The sequence below is a fragment of the Bacillus rossius genome, chromosome 3, assembly GCF_032445375.1.
Source record: "Bacillus rossius redtenbacheri isolate Brsri chromosome 3, Brsri_v3, whole genome shotgun sequence".
Taxonomy (NCBI): Eukaryota; Metazoa; Arthropoda; class Insecta; order Phasmatodea; family Bacillidae; genus Bacillus; species Bacillus rossius.
This window is the reverse complement of record NC_086332.1, coordinates 124,815,499-124,836,401: the sequence shown is the minus strand read 5'-3', so window position 1 is coordinate 124,836,401 and position 20,903 is coordinate 124,815,499. Positions and strand designations below refer to the sequence as shown.

At 37.0% G+C, this 20,903-nt stretch overlaps 1 protein-coding gene across 1 annotated transcript in view; it reads left to right on the top strand.

The window, feature by feature from the left end:
- The window catches only part of LOC134531227 (histidine decarboxylase-like), an 849,422-nt gene that overhangs the window by 439,326 nt on the left and 389,193 nt on the right, over positions 1 to 20,903 (top strand). The window contains exon 5 of the mRNA XM_063366899.1: positions 3,069 to 3,191. Coding sequence (XP_063222969.1) covers positions 3,069 to 3,191 — 123 coding nt within the window. The remainder of the gene's footprint in view (positions 1 to 3,068; positions 3,192 to 20,903) is intronic.

Sequence of the window (20,903 nt, the reverse complement as noted above, 5' to 3'; positions counted from 1 at the left end):
TACTTAGCTTATATAAATAAAAGTCCCTCCAAATACCCTTATTTGCTGAGTAGCCCCTCAAAACTACACTAGATCGCTCCCTTGATAGCCATAACAATACATTTACTTGCCTCCTTGTTAATCACTCCCACATTATTGTAGCTTGCCTTCTCAATAGTACCTACTCACTAATATTATGTGCCTCCTAGCTTTCCTCTACTCACTACTATAACATTCCTCCTTGATTGCCCCACACAAAACTCTTGCTACCTACTTGCTAGCCCCTTCTTAATACTCTACCTTACCTATTTTATAGCCCTCCACAGTACACTAAATTACGGCCTTGAAATCTTTCGCCAATATTATGGCTTGCCTGTGATAGCATCTTCTCACTACTCTGGCTTGACACCTTGATAGCCTTTCCTTACTACTCGGACTGGTATCCTTGTTAGTCACTCCTCACTACACTGGTTTGTCTCTGATGGCACCTAATCACTACTGTGCCGGAAATTAGGTATTTCGACACTTATTTTAAAATTTTTATTATAATTTTAAATTATTTATGGAAATATTTTTCTTTATAATTTGGTTACAAAAGGATGATTTACACTTTGTTAGGCTGGTGTACTCTATGTAGTTAAACTTTGTGCCGGTAGCCTGAGGCACCTTTTCTCAGGGACCTATCTGATCTTTTGCAAATCTAATACATCGTCGGCAGCCCGGTTGACATTTCTCCAGCCTGCAGTCATGTCCGGGGTTTGTAATATTATTTCCCTGCCTGACCAAAACTGCATACAACAGCTCTGGACGAGTTGTTACCATTTCTCAGAGACGAGATTACCATAGCCTTTCCCGTCATGCATACGTCTTAGGTTCTCTCCTCGAAAGTCACGGCTAGGACGCTCATTCCCAGCATTGTTGCGTTTTTGTCCCCCCTTCCCCGTCCTAGCTCCCTCTCGGTTCTAAGAATTTAGCCCAGGATCATTGTCCTCCCGTGAACCCCGCCAAGCATTGGCCGTTTTCAAGGCCAACTTACCATAGAAAATATATGTGCAAGTATGGACCACACACGACATCTAGCGGTGGACATAGTAACTTCTTCTCTTGTCGCCAGCGCTCGGAGCTGATCCCCGCGACATCTGGTGGCAACTTTGCTAACCTCAAAGCTATCTTCCCCTGTAGGCCGCCAGAGTGCAGCACCAGACTGCGGCATTAGCCCCAGGCTATAGCAAAAGTCTCGGACGAGTCGATTCTTTTTTTATTTCAGACACTCCTCAACAGGTAGCGCTTAAATCGGCCAGTGCCGCCAACTTCGAGACATCAAAGTCAGAGTTTTTTGTGATTCCACTCGGGTAACTTCGGAATCTTTCGGTCCGGACGCCCCAGTCTCCCCCTCAATTTTTGATTAAACATTTGCTTTTAATTATGAGACACGGCTCTTCGCCAGACACTTCGCGTCGCGATTCCAGACGGACTGTTTGTGATTACCAGCGGATCGACGAGACGCCCTAGAAGACTTCCATCCGGCCGCAACCGACGATGTAGTCGATTAGACAAGGGATGCGATCTTTGTAAATTTATTTATGTAGTTTAGTCCGTCTGTACAGTATACAAGATAGTAGTTATTTTCTTTTAAATAATTTCTTTTTGAAATGGTGGAAACGACCGCGCCAGCCGCATATTCACGAGCTCCAGCTCCGCATTGGCGAAGCATCAGAAAATAGAAGCCAACTTCCCTGTCCGGTGAGTTACTATCCGCGGCATTCCCCAACCTCCCCTTACCATTCGCGGGCATTTTCTGCCCAGTTTGTTAACTGTCTGTGTACTAGTTCTGATCAGGTTTGATTCAGGCTGTTCGCAGACAGGGTCCAAGAACCGGACGTCGAATTGGTATGTTCACCACCCTTCCTCAACAACAAACAGGCGCCCTGGCATCATGTTCACTAATGATCTCTGGGAAGCGAATCACCGACCTCCGGTGCTACTGTATTCATAAACCTTTTTTTGAACTTTCTTAAATTACGCCGTCAGACGAATCTCATCATATAAACATCATTTCTGTAATTTAAGATTATATACTGGTATGGTTTATACATATTTGTATTTTTTTATTTGGTTCTTGTTTTTTTCTAATGAAACCTTTTTATAATCTAATTTAGGGCAGGCCCATATTTTTTTTAAATATACCTGAGAGCTCTTTAAGTACGTAATTGATATTGTATGTTAATATTTTTTAATATCTTTTATAATTTTCCTAAGTATGGAGTGATAATATTCAGATGGAATCACACCTTGTTTCTGCTCATTTCTCATATCCTTGTGAAACCTCAAAGATCCCCAGCACACTACTCTTGCTTGCTTCCTTTTTATCCCCTCTTACTACTTTGTCTTGCCTCCTTCATATCCCCAACTCACTACTCTGGCTTGCATCCTTACAGCTTCTAATCATTATTCTGGCTTGACTTTGATAGCCCCTTCTCACTACTCTGGCTTGCCTCTTGACAGCCCCTCCTCATTATTCTGGCTTGACTCTTGATACACCCTCCACACTACTTTCATTTGGCTTTTGATAGCCCCTCCTCACTACTCTGGCTTGCCTCCTATTCAGCCCCCCCCCCCCTTTTTTTATTTTGCCTCTCCTCTTTGATAACCCCTACACACTACCCAAGCTGCCACGTTTATGTGTTTGTATGGATTTAATCTGTCTCTACTATAGTTTTAAATCCTTCCCTGGTCTCTGAGGTCTGACACGAGCTATATTAAGATTGTAATTTCTAAGTATTTCTCTTCCTTTTGGGGAGTCTGAACCTAGCAAGCCCTTTTAAGTAAATTGTCATAATTTGCGGTTATTATCCAAACACTCTTTTAACCACCCAAACGAACATGGTGTTTGTGGTTTTGTGTTTCTTTAGTTTATATCATAGCGTTTAAATTTTCGTCTCATGTGTTCTTAGAATGTATCTAACTTATATAGTTTAATTTTTTAAAGTTAAGTGGCTTTATTTTGTGCGTAAGTGTCATTTTGGACGTACAGTCGTTTTATAGCACTATTTGGAATGAAGTGATAAGAACTACTTCTATGTATGCAGGAGACGAGTCCAGCTTGCACAGAACTTGAAGTCGTGGTCACCAACTGGCTGGGCAAGATGGTAGGCCTTCCATCCGAGTTCCTGAACACGGCAGAAGAAAGCAAAGGCGGTGGCGTACTGCAGGTGACAAGCACTCTATCAACATCGTTAACATATTTTAGCGATGTTTTACTATCATACAAAATGTTTGCATCATCTGCCACCAATGATAAAGTTTTTTTATTTTTTTATTTATACATTGGTTTACCATTTCTTAAGCAACACGTTCATTTTTGACTGAGTGAATGTCCTTATAAAGACAACATGGGAAACTTTGCCAATTATATATGACTCTTTTGGACTGAATATATTTGACCTTGGGGCTTATTATACCATTCTTTATATCTCACTGCATCCACAATACACAAAAGATATACGTTTTTCTGAATATTTGAGGATGATAGACCTTTACTCTGCTAAGGAAATCTGCTTAGCTTTGTGCTGAATTTTATCTTACTAAACTTTTACTGTATAGTTACGGACAAAGTCAGGAATCTTCAGCAGAAAAATGGCTTTAATATTCTATTTGTAGTAAATGATTAGATAGACGTAGTATAATACCCATCTATTCTAATTAAGTTTAAGATTATAAATAATTAAATTTATTAGATTCAAAATGCAAAGATATTTGATTGATATTTAAATATTATACTATTATTATTGATAATAAATGAAAAAGTTTACTACATTATTGTAAAAAAATGGTCTTGACATATGACGGAGAAAAACTTAAAGATCTTTAAAGAAGTTTGGTACAACAATCAATTTTTAAGATACATCATAACCTAATTTGTTTTAAGAAGCATGAAATATATACTAAAATCAAAACTTTGAGAAAACAACACTGTAAAGATATCATCTCAGCTGAAAAACCAGCATAGTAGTATGTAATAGGGGCTCCGGCGCCAGGGTTCAGGGTGAGGATTGAAGATTGTCGGTCAGCCATATTGGATTGTGACGTCACGGCAGCCATCTTGGACGGTTGTGACCTTGACCTTTGACCTTAACATTGACATTTGTCCTTCAAAAAGAGGTCAAAATTGTCCAAAATTGGGCAAAAATTAGCCAAAATTCCTCAAAAATCGCCAAAATTTCTATTTTTGTAGAAAAAAATTCCGCAAATCAAAAATTAGGATTTCGAAAATCCTCAAAACCCGTATTGCCTTAGAAAGAAACCAAATTCCTGAAAGTGGCTTAAAACTCCTAAGAGCTAGCCGCTCTAAGCCGCCGAGGTCATGACCTTGAAAATTAGGATGTCATGACAGCCATTTTGAATTATGACGTCACAGTTGCAATTATCGTTACGGCTGCCATCTTTAACTTTTTTTATTTATTATCCGATTTTAATTTAAAAAAATTTAAAAATTTATAAAAAAAATCAATTAACAAAAATTTAATAAAAAATAATTAAAAAACAAACATTTACGACACGGAGTTCGGAGTCCACGGTTCAAACCCAGTGAGAGCAATAAAATAAAAAATGACTCCCGAACCTTCCCTCACAGTGGCTGCTGGCATACTGACCCCACCACTTATGTCAAAGTATATATATCGTCACCTAGTATGACGTCATGTCCGCCATCTTGAAAATCCGCAATTATTTAGCTAGAAATTCGGGAAAAATTTAAAAATCATTAAAAAATTAATCAATCAAATTAAATAATAAAAATCTTTAGAAATACCGTTGCACTTTACGTTACGACCACCATCTTGAAAATCTGTAATTTTAATGCTAGAGATGCGCGTAAAATTCCAGAATTCACTAAATAAATCACTCACCAATTTACATATCGATTCGTTCAGTTGCTGTCCTTCGTTCGATCCCTGGATGATGCAAAACATTTAATATTATATAAAAAAAAATAATTTCAATAAATCATGTTCATAATCCTAAAAGAGGCTTAAAATTAACTACTACCATCATTCTATAAACCATTACGACTACCATCTTGGAAATTCGTAATTATTTATCTATAACTCGTGAAAAAGTTCAAAATTAACTTAATAAATTTACAACCAATAAAATTATTAGTTAGATCGACTTAGGTCCTTGGTACCATTCGGAATAAAGATGAGAAAAAAATTAAACATAATATAATAGTGACAGGTCCGAGAAATAAAGCAACACAAGTTCTTTCACAAAATAAACTTTAATATAATAATTTATATTCTACTACAGGATCACTTGCTAAAGTTAACATTATAATAATCATTTAGGTCCGCATAAGCGTGAAATGACTAATTCTTAACTCCAAACGGCTTATACTAGACCAAGTCCAACAAGAACCTTTACAGACATAGTCCTCCTCTTCTTGACAGAGTTTCTGGATACCGTTTTTAACAGTTTGCTTCACATAGTCAGAATTGTAAATTACTGCAGCCGATGTCTTGAATGCACACTTCTTCACTTTGTCTTCAAACGGATACGGCTTTCCATATATACAGTCCAACCACAAGTTATATTTTAATGGACCGTTTGTAGCTACGTCATCAGTAAGCTGATTGATTATGTCCTCTCTTATATCATCAAGAGATTACAAATGTCTTTCGACTCACCTATCGTATTAAGATAGTGGTAGTCTTTAAATTTTCCACGAAATGCAGACTGCGCCAAGTAGAACCCATTATCATTCACTTGTAATGCGCCGAACACAGTCTTAGGTTTATTTTCATGTTCAGACGCCATACCAATCGGTTGCTGCACGTCGGTTTTCTTGCTTGTTCTCTTACGAGTCTCCAATCTAAAGCGAGGAGTAAAAATTTCTACAGGTAGTTCATCAGTAGACACACGGACTCCACCTTTACATTTTTACACATGTCGTCGCAAACTGTCAATACGTGTAAACCAACCATGGCACCCATCACAGCGAAACTTTATACGAGAAGGATTCTTCCTGCATTTACTCCGCTCATGTCTTCGTGCGTCATGAGCAAATGCGAACGACATATCACAGTAGCTGCAAGGATACCGTGGTAATGAAGCCAATCCTTTCATAAACGAACCAGATGATGTTGTTGCAGCAGTTGCGCTATCTCCAGGCATACTCTTATGCACATCGATGCATCGTTGTTGTATAGAAACCTTTACTTTCTGCCGCACAGCAAGACCTTTACATGTCTTCATGTGCGTTTTCATATTATCTTTTCTGACAATTTGCTTATGGCATTTCTCACAAACAAACATTTTACGATAATGGTTCTTGGTACATTCTCTCTTCTCATGCCGTCGAGTATTGCTGCTGTTTGAGAAAATCTTGTTGCAGTAACAGCACCGATGTTCGTTAGTCGTTGTTGAATCACCATCCATTGAAGTTTCCATCGAGGGCGAAACGAAGTTCGTCGAGTTTTCCTGCGTAGTCAGCACCACCGGCATTAAAGTCTCTCCTGCTGACGGTATCGCGACTGTTGAAGTCTCCTCTTGTGATGACGTCATCGTTGCCGACGGGATCTGCACCTTCTCCGCCGTAGCTGACGTCAGGGTTCCCGTAGTCGATGGTGCGTCATCCATCAAGTTCAGCGTTTTATATGGTAAAGATGCCATCGTGTTTACAAGAACAGGTAATTATGCGTCGTATGCACCAGAAGAATCAAAACTAGGTGATCCTTACACCGTCAAGGTCAGTAACAACTGAACCACCTGCTTTCAAGGACTCGCTTATATACATGCACCGGTTGGAATAACACTCTAGTCAAATTAATAACCAATTACTATAATACTCTAGTCAAAACATCATTTAAAATAGAAGCACACTAAAATAAGGTAACACATTTGGAAGCAAATTCGACAAATGAAATCAACACGCAATGCACGGACTAGAAACTTGCATCACAAAGTTAACATTTAAATTTCATTCAAGCGAAGTATCAAGCCAATGAAATCTTATTGGTCATACTATCCTTAAAATTACACAGTGTTATAAATCACACCAGTTATAGAAGGACTTATAGTTTATAACGCACATCATTTCAGCCATTGATCATTAACAAATTCGAATTTAAAAAAATGCAAAATATACATGGTAAACGAAGAACCAGGTAGGTAAAAATTTTATATACTTTATGAAGACTGTAGACGCCAAGAGCATGAAAATACATACGTAAGAATGATATTTATAAAAAGTCATATTATATTGTATTATTATTTACATTAATATACATCTGATCTAAAAAAGTAGGTTCCATTCTATAAACCCTCCATAACTTAGATTATTTTTCTTTCAGGATGTATAAATTTTCAACATTTTGCGAACCAAGTAGAAGTTTTAGCCTATTCTACAATCATTTGTATTGACTCTCGATGATCAATTTGGTCTCGCGTGCTACGGCTTCCATCTTCTTTACATATATGTTATTATTAGTCTTAATATCTTCGCGTCCGTGTCACTTTCACAGACGTAAAGACATAATCACCGTAGCTACTAGTTATAATACCAGGAGCTGCAATAATATCACTCATTTTACGATATCGTTTCCACATTTCTGTTGTCAGAGACGTACCACAATCTATAATCTTGTGAGCTTTACAATAGTATCTATTGTTTTCAAATGCTCATTCTCATTTTCTGTAAAAGAGTGTGGTTTCAGTATCATTATTTAATCCTTCAACCTATCATTCCAAACTCAATTAAATCATCTTAGTATATAGAAAAAAAAATAACAAAGTTCCTTTAATTTAATCTTAGGAACCGCTTCATCCTTTCCACCTATAGTTTAGTTTCTTGAGCCCAAGAGTCTTACATTATAAACCATGCAGTGTTCTTCAAGAGAAGTGGTATACCTTCATTTCTACATACAAATCCATCCTATCAATGGTATGTTTACACATAAAAAAACCTTCACGTTATTTTACATGTTTTATTAAATTATCTCTTCGACTAAAATAATTACCACACATAGTAATTTCTACAAACGGCTCTTTTCCCAAGACATTGTAACCATCATCTGTCTGAAAACAACCATGTCCCGTCTATATCACAAAGTAAACGAGGGTTAGAGGAGATAGGTCTAACAAGTGCTAGTCACTTATAGGGTAAGGAACAGGTGTTCGATACCTATCTCAGACATTGTAGCAGCTATATATTTTTCTTACCTCATGTAGAAAAATATCTTACAATGCATACGAATTTAAATTTATTCACGTGCGAAATCTAGAGGATAGAGACAGAGACTTCTCGATCGAGACACGCATACCGTCACGCGCAAATGAACATTGACCCCTCGCGCAGGAGTTGCAAGCTTGTAGAATGCTGCGGCAGACATATGTTTGCTCGAGTTATACACACATCACATCGCTAGTCTTCCCACTCATTTCATGTAAAACTCCAGTGATATCGTAATCCAGCATACATAAAGTACTTGCTGGAACAACTTCAAAGTATGCATCACTGAACCAGAGCAGAAAATCAGCCTACGTATGTATTACTTGCTACCAACAAAAAAATTTTGTAGCACATATACGAGAGGAGTCGATTCCTACATACCATACTGTGAAAGCCGATACTCTGATAATTATAAGCAACAAAATCGCTACTCGCGAGGCCTCACTGAAGAAAGTGAGTACTGGTTTTGGTTCATCGCTCTCAAGTCTAGGCAGCAACTTGCGATTGGATAAAAATATTTCCACGTTGAAACCAGCAAGACTACCACTACTGTTAAAAGGGGGACTTAAATTGAGTTAGCCTGCTCTAAATAATTTCAGCTCGCAGCCGCAAAAGCACCACGTAGGTGCTGAACCAAACGAGATCTGAACCGTGCGATGGTCTCAGCGGCTTCATACAGTAGCTTATTTTCCTCAAAATATTCAATAATCTGACCGTGCCAGAGTTTGAATTTCCACTCAACCAAACGTCACGCTGTACGTGGAAATAAAAGAGACGGCAATTAATACTCCTCTGCACAAGTAAAGGAGTGAAGCCTTCTTATTGACTATGATAAGATATGAGACTGTGTGTAAAGTCACTAATTACTCAGAATATTCATCCCCAGAAGATTTATAATATGAAAAATCTAATGATTAATCTTACCTGATAATTAGTATGGGAAAAACCAAAATATGTGATGCCATTATAAATAAGTCATAGATAAGAGTATTTATATTTTCTGTTTTTTTTTGTTTCATTTGTTTATCCGTTTTTTTTTGTGCTAGTTAGTTGTTGAGTATGGCTGTTACCTTTCGATTGTCTGATATTTATAATTCTGAGTTTTGTGAGAAATACATGTTCTGCAATGACTGACATGTAGTTCAAAGATTTTTTGTTATGATTGAGCTCTATGCTTGTACTTACATTTTTGCTGTCAGTGTAGTCGATATATATACTGACCCGTATTAGATAGGTACTTTGTTGATTTATGCTGAGTAGTGTGTAATAGGGGCTCCGGCGCTAGGGTTCAGGATGAGGATTGAAGATTGTCGGTATGCCATATTGGATTGTGACGTCACGGCGGCCATCTTGGACGGTTGTGACCTTGACCTTTGACCTTGACATTTGTCCTTCAAAATGTGTCAAAATTGTCCAAAATTGGGCAAAATTTACCAAAAATTCCTCAAAAATCGCCAAAATTTCCATTTATGTGGAAAAAAATTCCGCCAAAAAATCTCAAAAAATTCCGTAATTCAAAAATTTGGATTTCGAAAATCCTCAAAAGCAGTGTTGCCTTAGAAAGAAACCAAATTCCTGAAAGTGGCTTAAAACTCCTAAGAGCTAGCCGCTCTAAGCCGCCGAGGTCATGACCTTGAAAATTAGGATGTCATGACAGCCATTTTGAATTATGACGTCACAGTTGCAATTATCGTTACGGCTGCCATCTTTAACTTTTTTTATTTATTATCCGATTTTAATAAAAAAAATTTAAAATTCAAAAAAATTCAAATAATAAAAATTTAATAAAAAATAATTAAAAAACAAACATTTACGACACGGAGTTCGGAGTCCGCGGTTCGAAACCAGTGAGGGCAATAAAATAAAAAATGACTACCGATTCTTCCCTCACAGTGGCTGCTGGCATACTGACCCCCACCACTAATGTCAAAGTATATATATCGTCACCTAGTATGACGTCATGTCCGCCATCTTGAAAATTCGGAATTATTTAGCTAGAAATTATGGAAAAATAAAAAAATCATTAAAAAAATTAATCAATCGAATTAAATAATAAAATCTTTAGAAATACCGTTGCACTTTTCGTTACGACCACCATCTTGAAAATCAGTAATTTCAAAGCTAGAGATGCACGTAAAATTCCAGAATTCACTAAATAAATCACTCACCAATTTACATATAGATTCGTTCAGTTGCTGTCCTTCGTTCGATCCCTGGATAATGCAAAACATTTAATTTTATATAAAAAAAAAATAATTTCAATAAATCATGTTCATAATCCTAAAAGAGGCTTAAATAAACTACTACAATCATTCTATAAACCATTACGACTACCATCTTGGAAATTCGTAATTATTTAGCTATAACTCGTGAAAAAGTTTAAAATGAACTTAATAAATTTACAACCAATAAAATGACTAGTTAGATCGACTTAGGTCCTTCGTACGATTCGGAATGAAGATGAAAAAAAAATTAAACATAATATAATAGTGACAGGTCCGAGAAATAAAGCAACACATGTTCTTTCACAAAATGAACTTTAAAACATAATCTATATTCTACTACAGGATCACTTGCTAAAGTTAACATTATAATAATCATTTAGGTCCGCATAGGCGTGAATTGACTAATTCTTAGCTCCCATCGGCTTATACTAGACAAAGTCCAACCAGAACCTTTACAGACATAGTCCTCCTCTTCTTGACAGAGTTTCTGGATACCGTTTTTAATAGTTTGCTTCACATCGTCAGAATTGTAAATTAGTGCAGCCGATGTCTTGAATGCACACTTCTTCAATTCGTCTTCGAACGGATACGGCTTTCCATATATACAGTCCAACCACAAGTTATATTTTAATGGTCCGTTTGTTGTTACGTCATCAGTAAGCTGATTGATTATGTCCTCTCTAAAATCATCAAGAAAATTGCAAATGTCTTTTGACTCACCTAACGTATTAAGATAGTAGTAGTCTTTCAATGTTCCACGAAATGCAGACTGCGCCAAGTAGAACCCATTATCATTCACTTGTAATGCGCCGAACACAGTCTTAGGTTTATTTTCATGTTCAGACGCCATACCAATCGGTTGCTGCACGTCGGTTTTCTTGCTTGTTCTCTTACGAGTCTCCAATCTAAAACGAGGAGTCGAAATTTCTACAGGTAGTTCTTCAGTAGACACACGGACTTCACATTTACATTTTTTCACATGTCGTCGCAAACTGTCAATACATGTAAATTAACCATGGCACCTATCACAGCTAAAACTTTATACGACAAGGATTCTTCCTGCATTTACTCCGCACATTTCTTCGTGCGTCATTAGCAAATGCGAACGACATATCACAGTAGTTGCAGGGATACCGTGGTGATGAAGCCGATCCTTTCACACCCGAACCAGATGATGTTGAAGCAGTTGCGCCATCTCCAGGCATACTCTTATGCACATCGATGCATCGTTGTTGTATAGAAACCTTTACTTTCTGCCGCACAGAAGGACCTTTACATGTCTTCATGTGCGTTTTCATATTATCTTTTCTGACAATTTGCTTATGGCATTTCTCACAAACAAACATTTTACGATAATGGTTCTTGGTACATTCTCTCTTCTCATGCCGTCGAGCATTGCTGCTGTTTGAGAAAATCTTGTTGCAGTAACAGCACCGATGTTCGTAAGTCGTTGTTGAATCACCATCAATTGAAGTTTCCATCGAGGGCGAAACGAAGTTCGTCGAGTTTTCCTGCGTAGTCAGCACCAACGGCATTAAAGTCTCTCCTGCTGACGGTATCGCGACTGTTGAAGTCTCCTCTTGTGATGACGTCATCGTTGCCGACGGGATCTGCACCTTCTTCGTCACCGCTGACTTCAGGGTTCCCGTAGTCGATGGTACATCGTCCATCAAGTTCAGCGTTTTAGATGGTAAAGATGCCATCGTGTTCACAAGAACAGGTAATTACGCGTCTTATGCACCAGAAGAATCAAAACTAGGTGATCTTTACACCGTCGACGTCAGTAACAACTGAGCCACCTGCTGTCTAGGACTCGCTTATATACATGCACCGGTTGGAATAACACTCTAGTCAAATCAATAACCAATTACTATAATACTCTAGTCAAATAATCGTTTAAAATAGAAGCACACCAAAAAACGGTAACACATTTGGAAGCAAATTTGACAAATGAAATCAACACGCAATGCACGCACTAGCAGCTTGCATAACAAAGTTAACATTTAAATTTCATTCAAGCGAAGTATCAAGCCAATGAAATCTTATTGGTCATACTATCCTTAAAATTACACAGTGTTATAAATCACACCAGTTATAGAAGGACTTATAGTTTATAACGCACATCATTTCAGCCATTGATCATTAACAAATTCGAATTTAAAAAAATGCAAATTATACATGGTAAACGAAGAACCAGGTACGTCAATATATTATTTACTTTATGAACACTGTAGACGCCAAAAGCATGAAAGTACATACGTAAGAATGATATTTAATAAAAGTCATATTAAATTGTATATTTATTTCCAATAATATATATCTGATCAAAAAAAGTAGGTACCATTCTATAAACCCTGCATTTCTTAGTTCATGTTTCTTTGAGGATGTAAAAATTTTTAACATTTTGCAAACCAAGTAGAAGTTTAAGCCTATTCTCCAATCATTTGTATTGCCTCTCGATGATCAATTTGGTCTCGCGTGCTTCGGCTTCCATCTTCTTTACATATATGTTATTATTAGTCTTAATATCTTCGCGTCCGTGTCACTTTTACAGACGATAAAGACATCATCACCGTAGTTACCAGTTATAATACCAGGAGCGCATCAATATCACTCATTTTACGATATCGTTTCCACATTTCTGTTGTCAGAGTCATACCACAATCTATGATCTTGTGAGCTTTACAAAAGTCTCTATTGTTTTTAAATGCTCATTCTCATTTTCTGTAAAAGAGAGTGTTTTTAGTATCATTATTTAATCCTTCAACCCATCATCCCAAAATCAATTAAATCATCTTAGTATATAGAAAAAAAATATCAACAAAGTTTCTTTAATTTAATCTTAGGAACCGCTTCATCCTTTCCACCTATAGTTTAGTTTCTTGAGCCCAAGAGTCTTTCATTATAAACCATGCAGTGTTCTTCAAGAGAAGTGGTATACCTTCATTTCTACATACAAATCCATCCTATCAATGGTATGTTTACACATAAAAAAACCTTTACGTTATTTTTACATGTTTTATTAAATTATCTCTTCGACTAAAATAATTACCACACATAGTAATTTCTACAAACGGCTCTTTTCCCAAGACATTGGTACCATCATCTGTCTGAAAACAACCATGTCCCGTCTATATCACAAAGTAAACGAGGGTTAGAGGAGATAGGTCTAACAAGTGCTAGTCACTTATAGGGTAAGGAACAGGTGTTCGATACCTATCTCAGACATTGTAGCAGCTATATATTTTTCTTACCTCATGTAGAAAAATATCTTACAATGCATACGAATTTAAATTTATTCACGTGCGAAATCTAGAGGATAGAGACAGAGACTTCTCGATCGAGACACGCATACCGTCACGCGCAAATGAACATTGACCCCTCGCGCAGGAGTTGCAAGCTTGTAGAATGCTGCGGCAGTCATATGTTTGCTCGAGTCATACATACATCACGTCGCTAGTCTTCGCACTCATTTCACGTAAAACTCCAGTGAAATCATAATCCAGCATACGTAAAGTACTTGCTGGAACAACTTCAAAGTATGCATCACTGAACCAGGGCAGAAAAACAGCCTACGTATGTATAACTTGCTACCAACAAATAAAAATTTGTAGCACATATACGAGAGGAGTCGATTCCTACATACCATACTGTGAAAGCCGATACTCTGATAATTATAAGCAGCAAAATATTTTTAATCAAGAGCTCGGCCAGTATACATTCTTTTTTCCATGTTGTTAAAATTCATGTTAGTAATCAGCAACGAAGGAGTGAGTAACTTGGACGAAGAACCGCTTTCCAAGTATCCAGAATCTTACTGATACAGCCCATACAGTGCACCAGAGTACTCCGAAGTATGATCAAATGATTAACATCATTTAATTTTTTAATATCACCTCCATAGTGTACACCAATATATGACAGGTTACGATTTAAGACCATAAATTTCCCACAAGTCTGTTAGTTTTATTTCGGGAAGTAATAAATTATTTCTCAGAAATAATAAATCAAGTTCTTATCAGATTTGCTCTAACGTTACGGTATTACATACACCAGCACTTTACCAAAACTTCTCCCATAAAAAATCCTAAGAATGCAGATAACATATTCAGACAAAAATAATTTTAGCAAAATAAACTGTCTTGAACATTATTGGGAAAAATAATAATACACACAAACAAGTCAAAACGTGCATTACAACTCCGACCAAAATTACGTGTCACATGTAGTTTATTACATTAATATGAATGCAGTTGGTTAAGAAAAATAAATCAAATAATTTTTTTAATTCTATAATTTATTTAAAAGTTTACATTTAAATACAAAGAAATTTGACACTGTATATATATGGTATACATTTCTCAGTTAATTTGTGACATTCATTTTTATTAAAATAAATTATTATATTTCGTTTTTAGAGTGACAAAATACAAATAATTCATACAGATCACGATACATCAGTTCAGGAGTATAGCACCTTAGAGGACCAGAGATGTTGATGCTAGAAACCTTCCTTAACAAAATTTAAAAAATTTTTTCAAGTATAATTTTTGTGTAACCTTTACACCGCACTTCTCACACAGAAATTTTACACGGTCAAGATTTCTTCTGCAGCCATGCTTTTTATGGATACGTGTACTTCTTAGTTGTTCAAATCGTTTACCACAGTAGCAGCACTGATACAGATATTCATTGCAATTACCATCGCTTCCCTGCTGTACAACTTGCAAATGAACTTTGCTTTTACAATGCCTAATCAAATTACTTTTGTTTGTGAAATGTACACCACACGGGTCACACGGAAATGTCACAAGATTAGCGTTTTTTGTAAACTTATCGAGTAGGTCTCTTGTTTCGGAGACTTTTGTCGTAAGGCTTAAGAAGGATCGACTCTGAAGGCTTTGAAGATGTATGGTAATGGGCATGTCTTGACTGTAGCTGTATCAACACTGAAGGTCCTCTGAACTGAAGATGAGAGGTACAAAAAAAAAATTGACTTTGGACCTAGCCTGGTATCGGGTAATATATTTTAGTCATGTGTTGTAGACATTTGGAGTCAGTTGGAGGTATTGTGTAGCTGTACATAATAAAATTTAAATTATGTTTGAGTTCTGAAAGTTCCATTGTTCAGAGACTCTTGGTCTTTCTAGTAAGTCTAAATTAACCGTGTATGTAGGATGTGTGGTTAGTTCTTTGAATATATAATTTAAACTTGTACTCTTTTAAATTCCTATTTTTTTTTCAGTAATAACAATGGATGATGTATTGACTTGCGTATTATACAAGCGGACGCTGATATTTAAGCGAGTCTTAGACATCAAGTCCCTCAGTCCACCTCTTGTAGTGGTGCAGTGCAGATCTGATGGATTGACTTGTCTGCATATAAGTCCGATACATGAATATTCATGTGTATCGGAACTCAATGGTAGCAACGATGACATCGGTACAAATCCCAATGGTGGCGGGGTCTACGGCTGCAGAGATCTTGGCGGAGGGTCTCGCATCTTCACCGGGGTCCCTGACGACGGAGGCGATGATGACGAAGCAGATACCGATTACAACGATGAGGGCAGCTCCAGAGATCCCGATGATGACTGTATCTACTTTCTCTTCACTCCAAGAGACTTCAATGTGTGCATTATAAAACGCAGAGGAGACTCCGATTCCTGCAACTACACCGCATTTGGTAAATAAAACATTTTGTGAGCAATTCCCAGCTTCTGCATCAGTCGTGTATACATCAGAATCTTTTGCATCCAGTACAGATGATCTGTCAATGTCGACTGGGAAATCTCCAGCTCATGCAACATACGGGACTTCGTCGCCTACAACAGCAGTGTGCATTGAAAGTAATATACTTTCCGAGCCGTCGGTGACTCAAGGTCTAACGACGAGACATCTGTGTACGTACTGTGATAAGAGTTTTAAATACCGTCAACATGCAAGAAGACATGAAAATCATGTTTGTATAAGAAACGCTAATCGTGGACCATTTCCGTGTGACCCGTGAGGTGTACATTTCACAAAAAAAAAGTAATTTGATTAGGCATTGTAAAAGCAAAGTTCATTTGCAAGTTGTACAGCAGGGAAGCGATGGTAATTGGATGAATATCTGTATCAGTGCTGCTACTGTGGTAAACGATTTGAACGACTACGAAGTACACGCATCCATTAAAAGGATGGCTGCAGAAGAAATCTTGACCGTGTAAAATTTCTGTGTGAGAAGTGCGGTGTACAGGTTACACGAGAATTATACTTGAAAAAACATTATAAATTTTGTAAAGGAAGGTTTCTAGCATCAACATCTCTGGTCGACTAAGGTGCTACACTCCTGAACTGATTTATCGTGATCTGTATAAATTATTTGTATTTTGTCACTCTAAAAACCAAATATAATAATTTATTTTAATAAAAATGAATGTCACATGTACTGAGAAATGTATACGATATATATACAGTATAAAATTTCTTTGTATTTAAATGTAAACTTTTAAATAAATTATAGAATTAAAAATATTATTTGATTTATTTTTCTTAACCAACTGAATTCATATTAATGTAATAAACTACATGTGACACGTAATTTTGGTCGGAGTTGTAATGCACATTTGACTTGTTTGTGTGTATTATTATTTTTCCCAATAATGTTCAAGACAGTTTATTTGGCTAAAATTATTTTTGTCTGAATATATTATCCGCATTCTTAGGATTTTTTATGGGAGAAGTTTTGGTAAATTGCTGGTGTATGTAATACCGTAACGTTAGAGCAAATCTGATAAGAACTTGATTTATTATTTCTGAGAAATAATTTATTACTTCCCGAAATAAAACTAACAGACTTGTGGGAAATTTATGGTCTTAAATCGTAACCTGTCATATATTGGTGTACACTATGGAGGTGATATTAAAAAATTAAATGATGTTAATCATTTGATCATACTTCGGAGTACTCTGGTGCACTGTATGGGCTGTATCAGTAAGATTCTGGATACTTGGAAAGCGGTTCTTCGTCCAAGTTACTCACTCCTTCGTTGCTGATTACTAACATGAATTTTAACAACATGGAAAAAAGAATGTATACTGGCCGAGCTCTTGATTAAAAATATTTTGCTGCTTATAATTATCAGAGTATCGGCTTTCACAGTATGGTATGTAGGAATCGACTCCTCTCGTATATGTGCTACAAATTTTTATTTGTTGGTAGCAAGTTATACATACGTAGGCTGTTTTTCTGCCCTGGTTCAGTGATGCATACTTTGAAGTTGTTCCAGCAAGTACTTTACGTATGCTGGATTATGATTTCACTGGAGTTTTACGTGAAATGAGTGCGAAGACTAGCGACGTGATGTATGTATGACTCGAGCAAACATATGACTGCCGCAGCATTCTACAAGCTTGCAACTCCTGCGCGAGGGGTCAATGTTCATTTGCGCGTGACGGTATGCGTGTCTCGATCGAGAAGTCTCTGTCTCTATCCTCTAGATTTCGCACGTGAATAAATTTAAATTCGTATGCATTGTAAGATATTTTTCTACATGAGGTAAGAAAAATATATAGCTGCTACAATGTCTGAGATAGGTATCGAACACCTGTTCCTTACCCTATAAGTGACTAGCACTTGTTAGACCTATCTCCTCTAACCCTCGTTTACTTTGTGATATAGACGGGACATGGTTGTTTTCAGACAGATGATGGTACCAATGTCTTGGGAAAAGAGCCGTTTGTAGAAATTACTATGTGTGGTAATTATTTTAGTCGAAGAGATAATTTAATAAAACATGTAAAAATAACTTGAAGGTTTTTTTATGTGTAAACATACCATTGATAGGATGGATTTGTATGTAGAAATGAAGGTATACCACTTCTCTTGAAGAACACTGCATGGTTTATAATGAAAGACTCTTGGGCTCAAGAAACTAAACTATAGGTGGAAAGGATGAAGCGTGGAAAGGATGAAGCGGTTCCTATGATTAAATTAAAGAAACTTTGTTGATATTTTTTTTCTATATACTAAGATGATTTAATTGATTTTGGGATGATGGGTTGAAGGATTAAATAATGATACTAAAAACACTCTCTTTTACAGAAAATGAGAATGAGCATTTAAAAACAATAGAGACTTTTGTAAAGCTCACAAGATCATAGATTGTGGTACGTCTCTGACAACAGAAATGTGGAAACGATATCGTAAAATGAGTGATATTGATGCTCTCCTGGTATTATAACTGGTAACTACGGTGATGATGTCTTTACGTCTGTGAAAGTGACACGGACGCGAAGATATTAAGACTAATAATAACATATATGTAAAGAAGATGGAAGCCGAAGCACGCGAGACCAAATTGATCATCGAGAGTCAATACAAATGATTGGAGAATAGGCTTAAACTTCTACTTGGTTTGCAAAATGTTGAAAATTTATACATCCTCAAAGAAACATGAACTAAGAAATGCAGGGTTTATAGAATGGTACCTACTTTTTTTTAACAGATATATATTATTGGAAATAAATATACAATTTAATATGACTTTTATTAAATATCATTCTTACGTATGTACTTTCATGCTTTTGGCGTCTACAGTGTTCATAAAGTAAATAATATATTGACGTACCTGGTTCTTCGTTTACCATGTATAATTTGCATTTTTTTAAATTCGAATTTGTTAACGATCAATGGCTGAAATGATGTGCGTTTTAAACTATAAGTCCTTCTATAACTGGTGTGATTTATAACACTGTGTAATTTTAAGGATAGTATGACCAATAAGATTTCATTGGCTTGATACTTTGCTTGAATGAAATTTAAATGTTAACTTTGTGATGCAAGCTGCTAGTGCGTGCATTGCGTGTTGATTTCATTTGTTGAATTTGCTTCCAAATGTGTTACCGTTTTTTGGTGTGCTTCTATTTTAAATGATTCTTTGACTAGAGTATTATAGTAATTGGTTATTGATTTGACTAGAGTGTTATTCCAACCGGTGCATGTATATAAGCGAGTCCTAGACAGCAGGTGGCTCAGTTGTTACTGACGTCGACGGTGTAAAGATCACCTAGTTTTGATTCTTCTGGTGCATAAGACGCGTAATTACCTGTTCTTGTGAACACGATGGCATCTTTACCATCTAAAACGCTGAACTTGATGGACGATGTACCATCGACTACGGGAACCCTGAAGTCAGCGGTGACGAAGAAGGTGCAGATCCCGTCGGCAACGATGACGTCATCACAAGAGGAGTCTTCAACAGTCGCGATACCGTCTGCAGGAGAGACTTTAATGCCGGTGGTGCTGGCTACACAGGAAAACTCGACGAACTTCGTTTCGCCCTCGATGGAAAATTCAATGGATGGTGATTCAACAACGACTAACGAACATCGGTGCTGTTACTGCAACAAGATTTTCTCAAACAGCAGCAATGCTCGACGGCATGAGAAGAGAGAATGTACCAAGAACCATTATCGTAAAATGTTTGTTTGTGAGAAATGCAATAAGCAAATTGTCAGAAAAGATAATATGAAAACGCACATGAAGACATGTAAAGGTCCTGCTGTGCGGCAGAAAGTAAAGGTTTCTATACAACAACGATGCATCGATGTGCATAAGAGTATGCCTGGAGATGGCGCAACTGCTTCAACATCATCTGGTTCGGGTGTGAAAGGATCGGCTTCATCACCACGGTATCCCTGCAACTACTGTGATATGTCGTTCGCATTTGCTCATGACGCACGAAGAAATGTGCGGAGTAAATGCAGGAAGAATCCTTGTCGTATAAAGTTTCGCTGTGATAGGTGCCATGGTTAATTTACATGTATTGACAGTTTGCGACGACATGTGAAAAAATGTAAATGTGAAGTCCGTGTGTCTACTGAAGAACTACCTGTAGAAATTTCGACTCCTCGCTTTAGATTGGAGACTCGTAAGAGAAAAAGCAAGAAAACCGATGTGCAGCAACCGATTGGTATGGCGTCTGAACATGAAAATAAACCTAAGACTGTGTTCGGCGCAACACAAGTGAATGATAATGGGTTCTACTTGGCGCAGTCTGCATTTCGTGGAACATTGAAAGACTACTACTATCTTAATACGTTAGGTGAGTCGAAAGACATTTGTAATTTTCTTGATGATATCAGAGAGGAAATAATCAATCAGCTTACTGATGACGTAACAACAAACGGACCATTAAAATATAACTTGTGGTTGGACTGTATATATGGAAAGCCGTATCCGTTCGAAGACGAATTGAAGAAGTGTGCATTCAAGACATCGGCTGCACTAATTTACAATTCTGACGATGTGAAGCAAACTATTAAAAATGGTATCCATAAACTCTGTCAAGAAGAGGAGGACTATGTCTGTAAAGGTTCTGGTTGGACTTTAGTAGGGGGAGCGTGCCGACTCTGGAACATAGACGAGGGGGGAGCGGGGTAATCCGGGGATTATCCCATTTTTTATGGTTTTTTATGCATTTTTATGG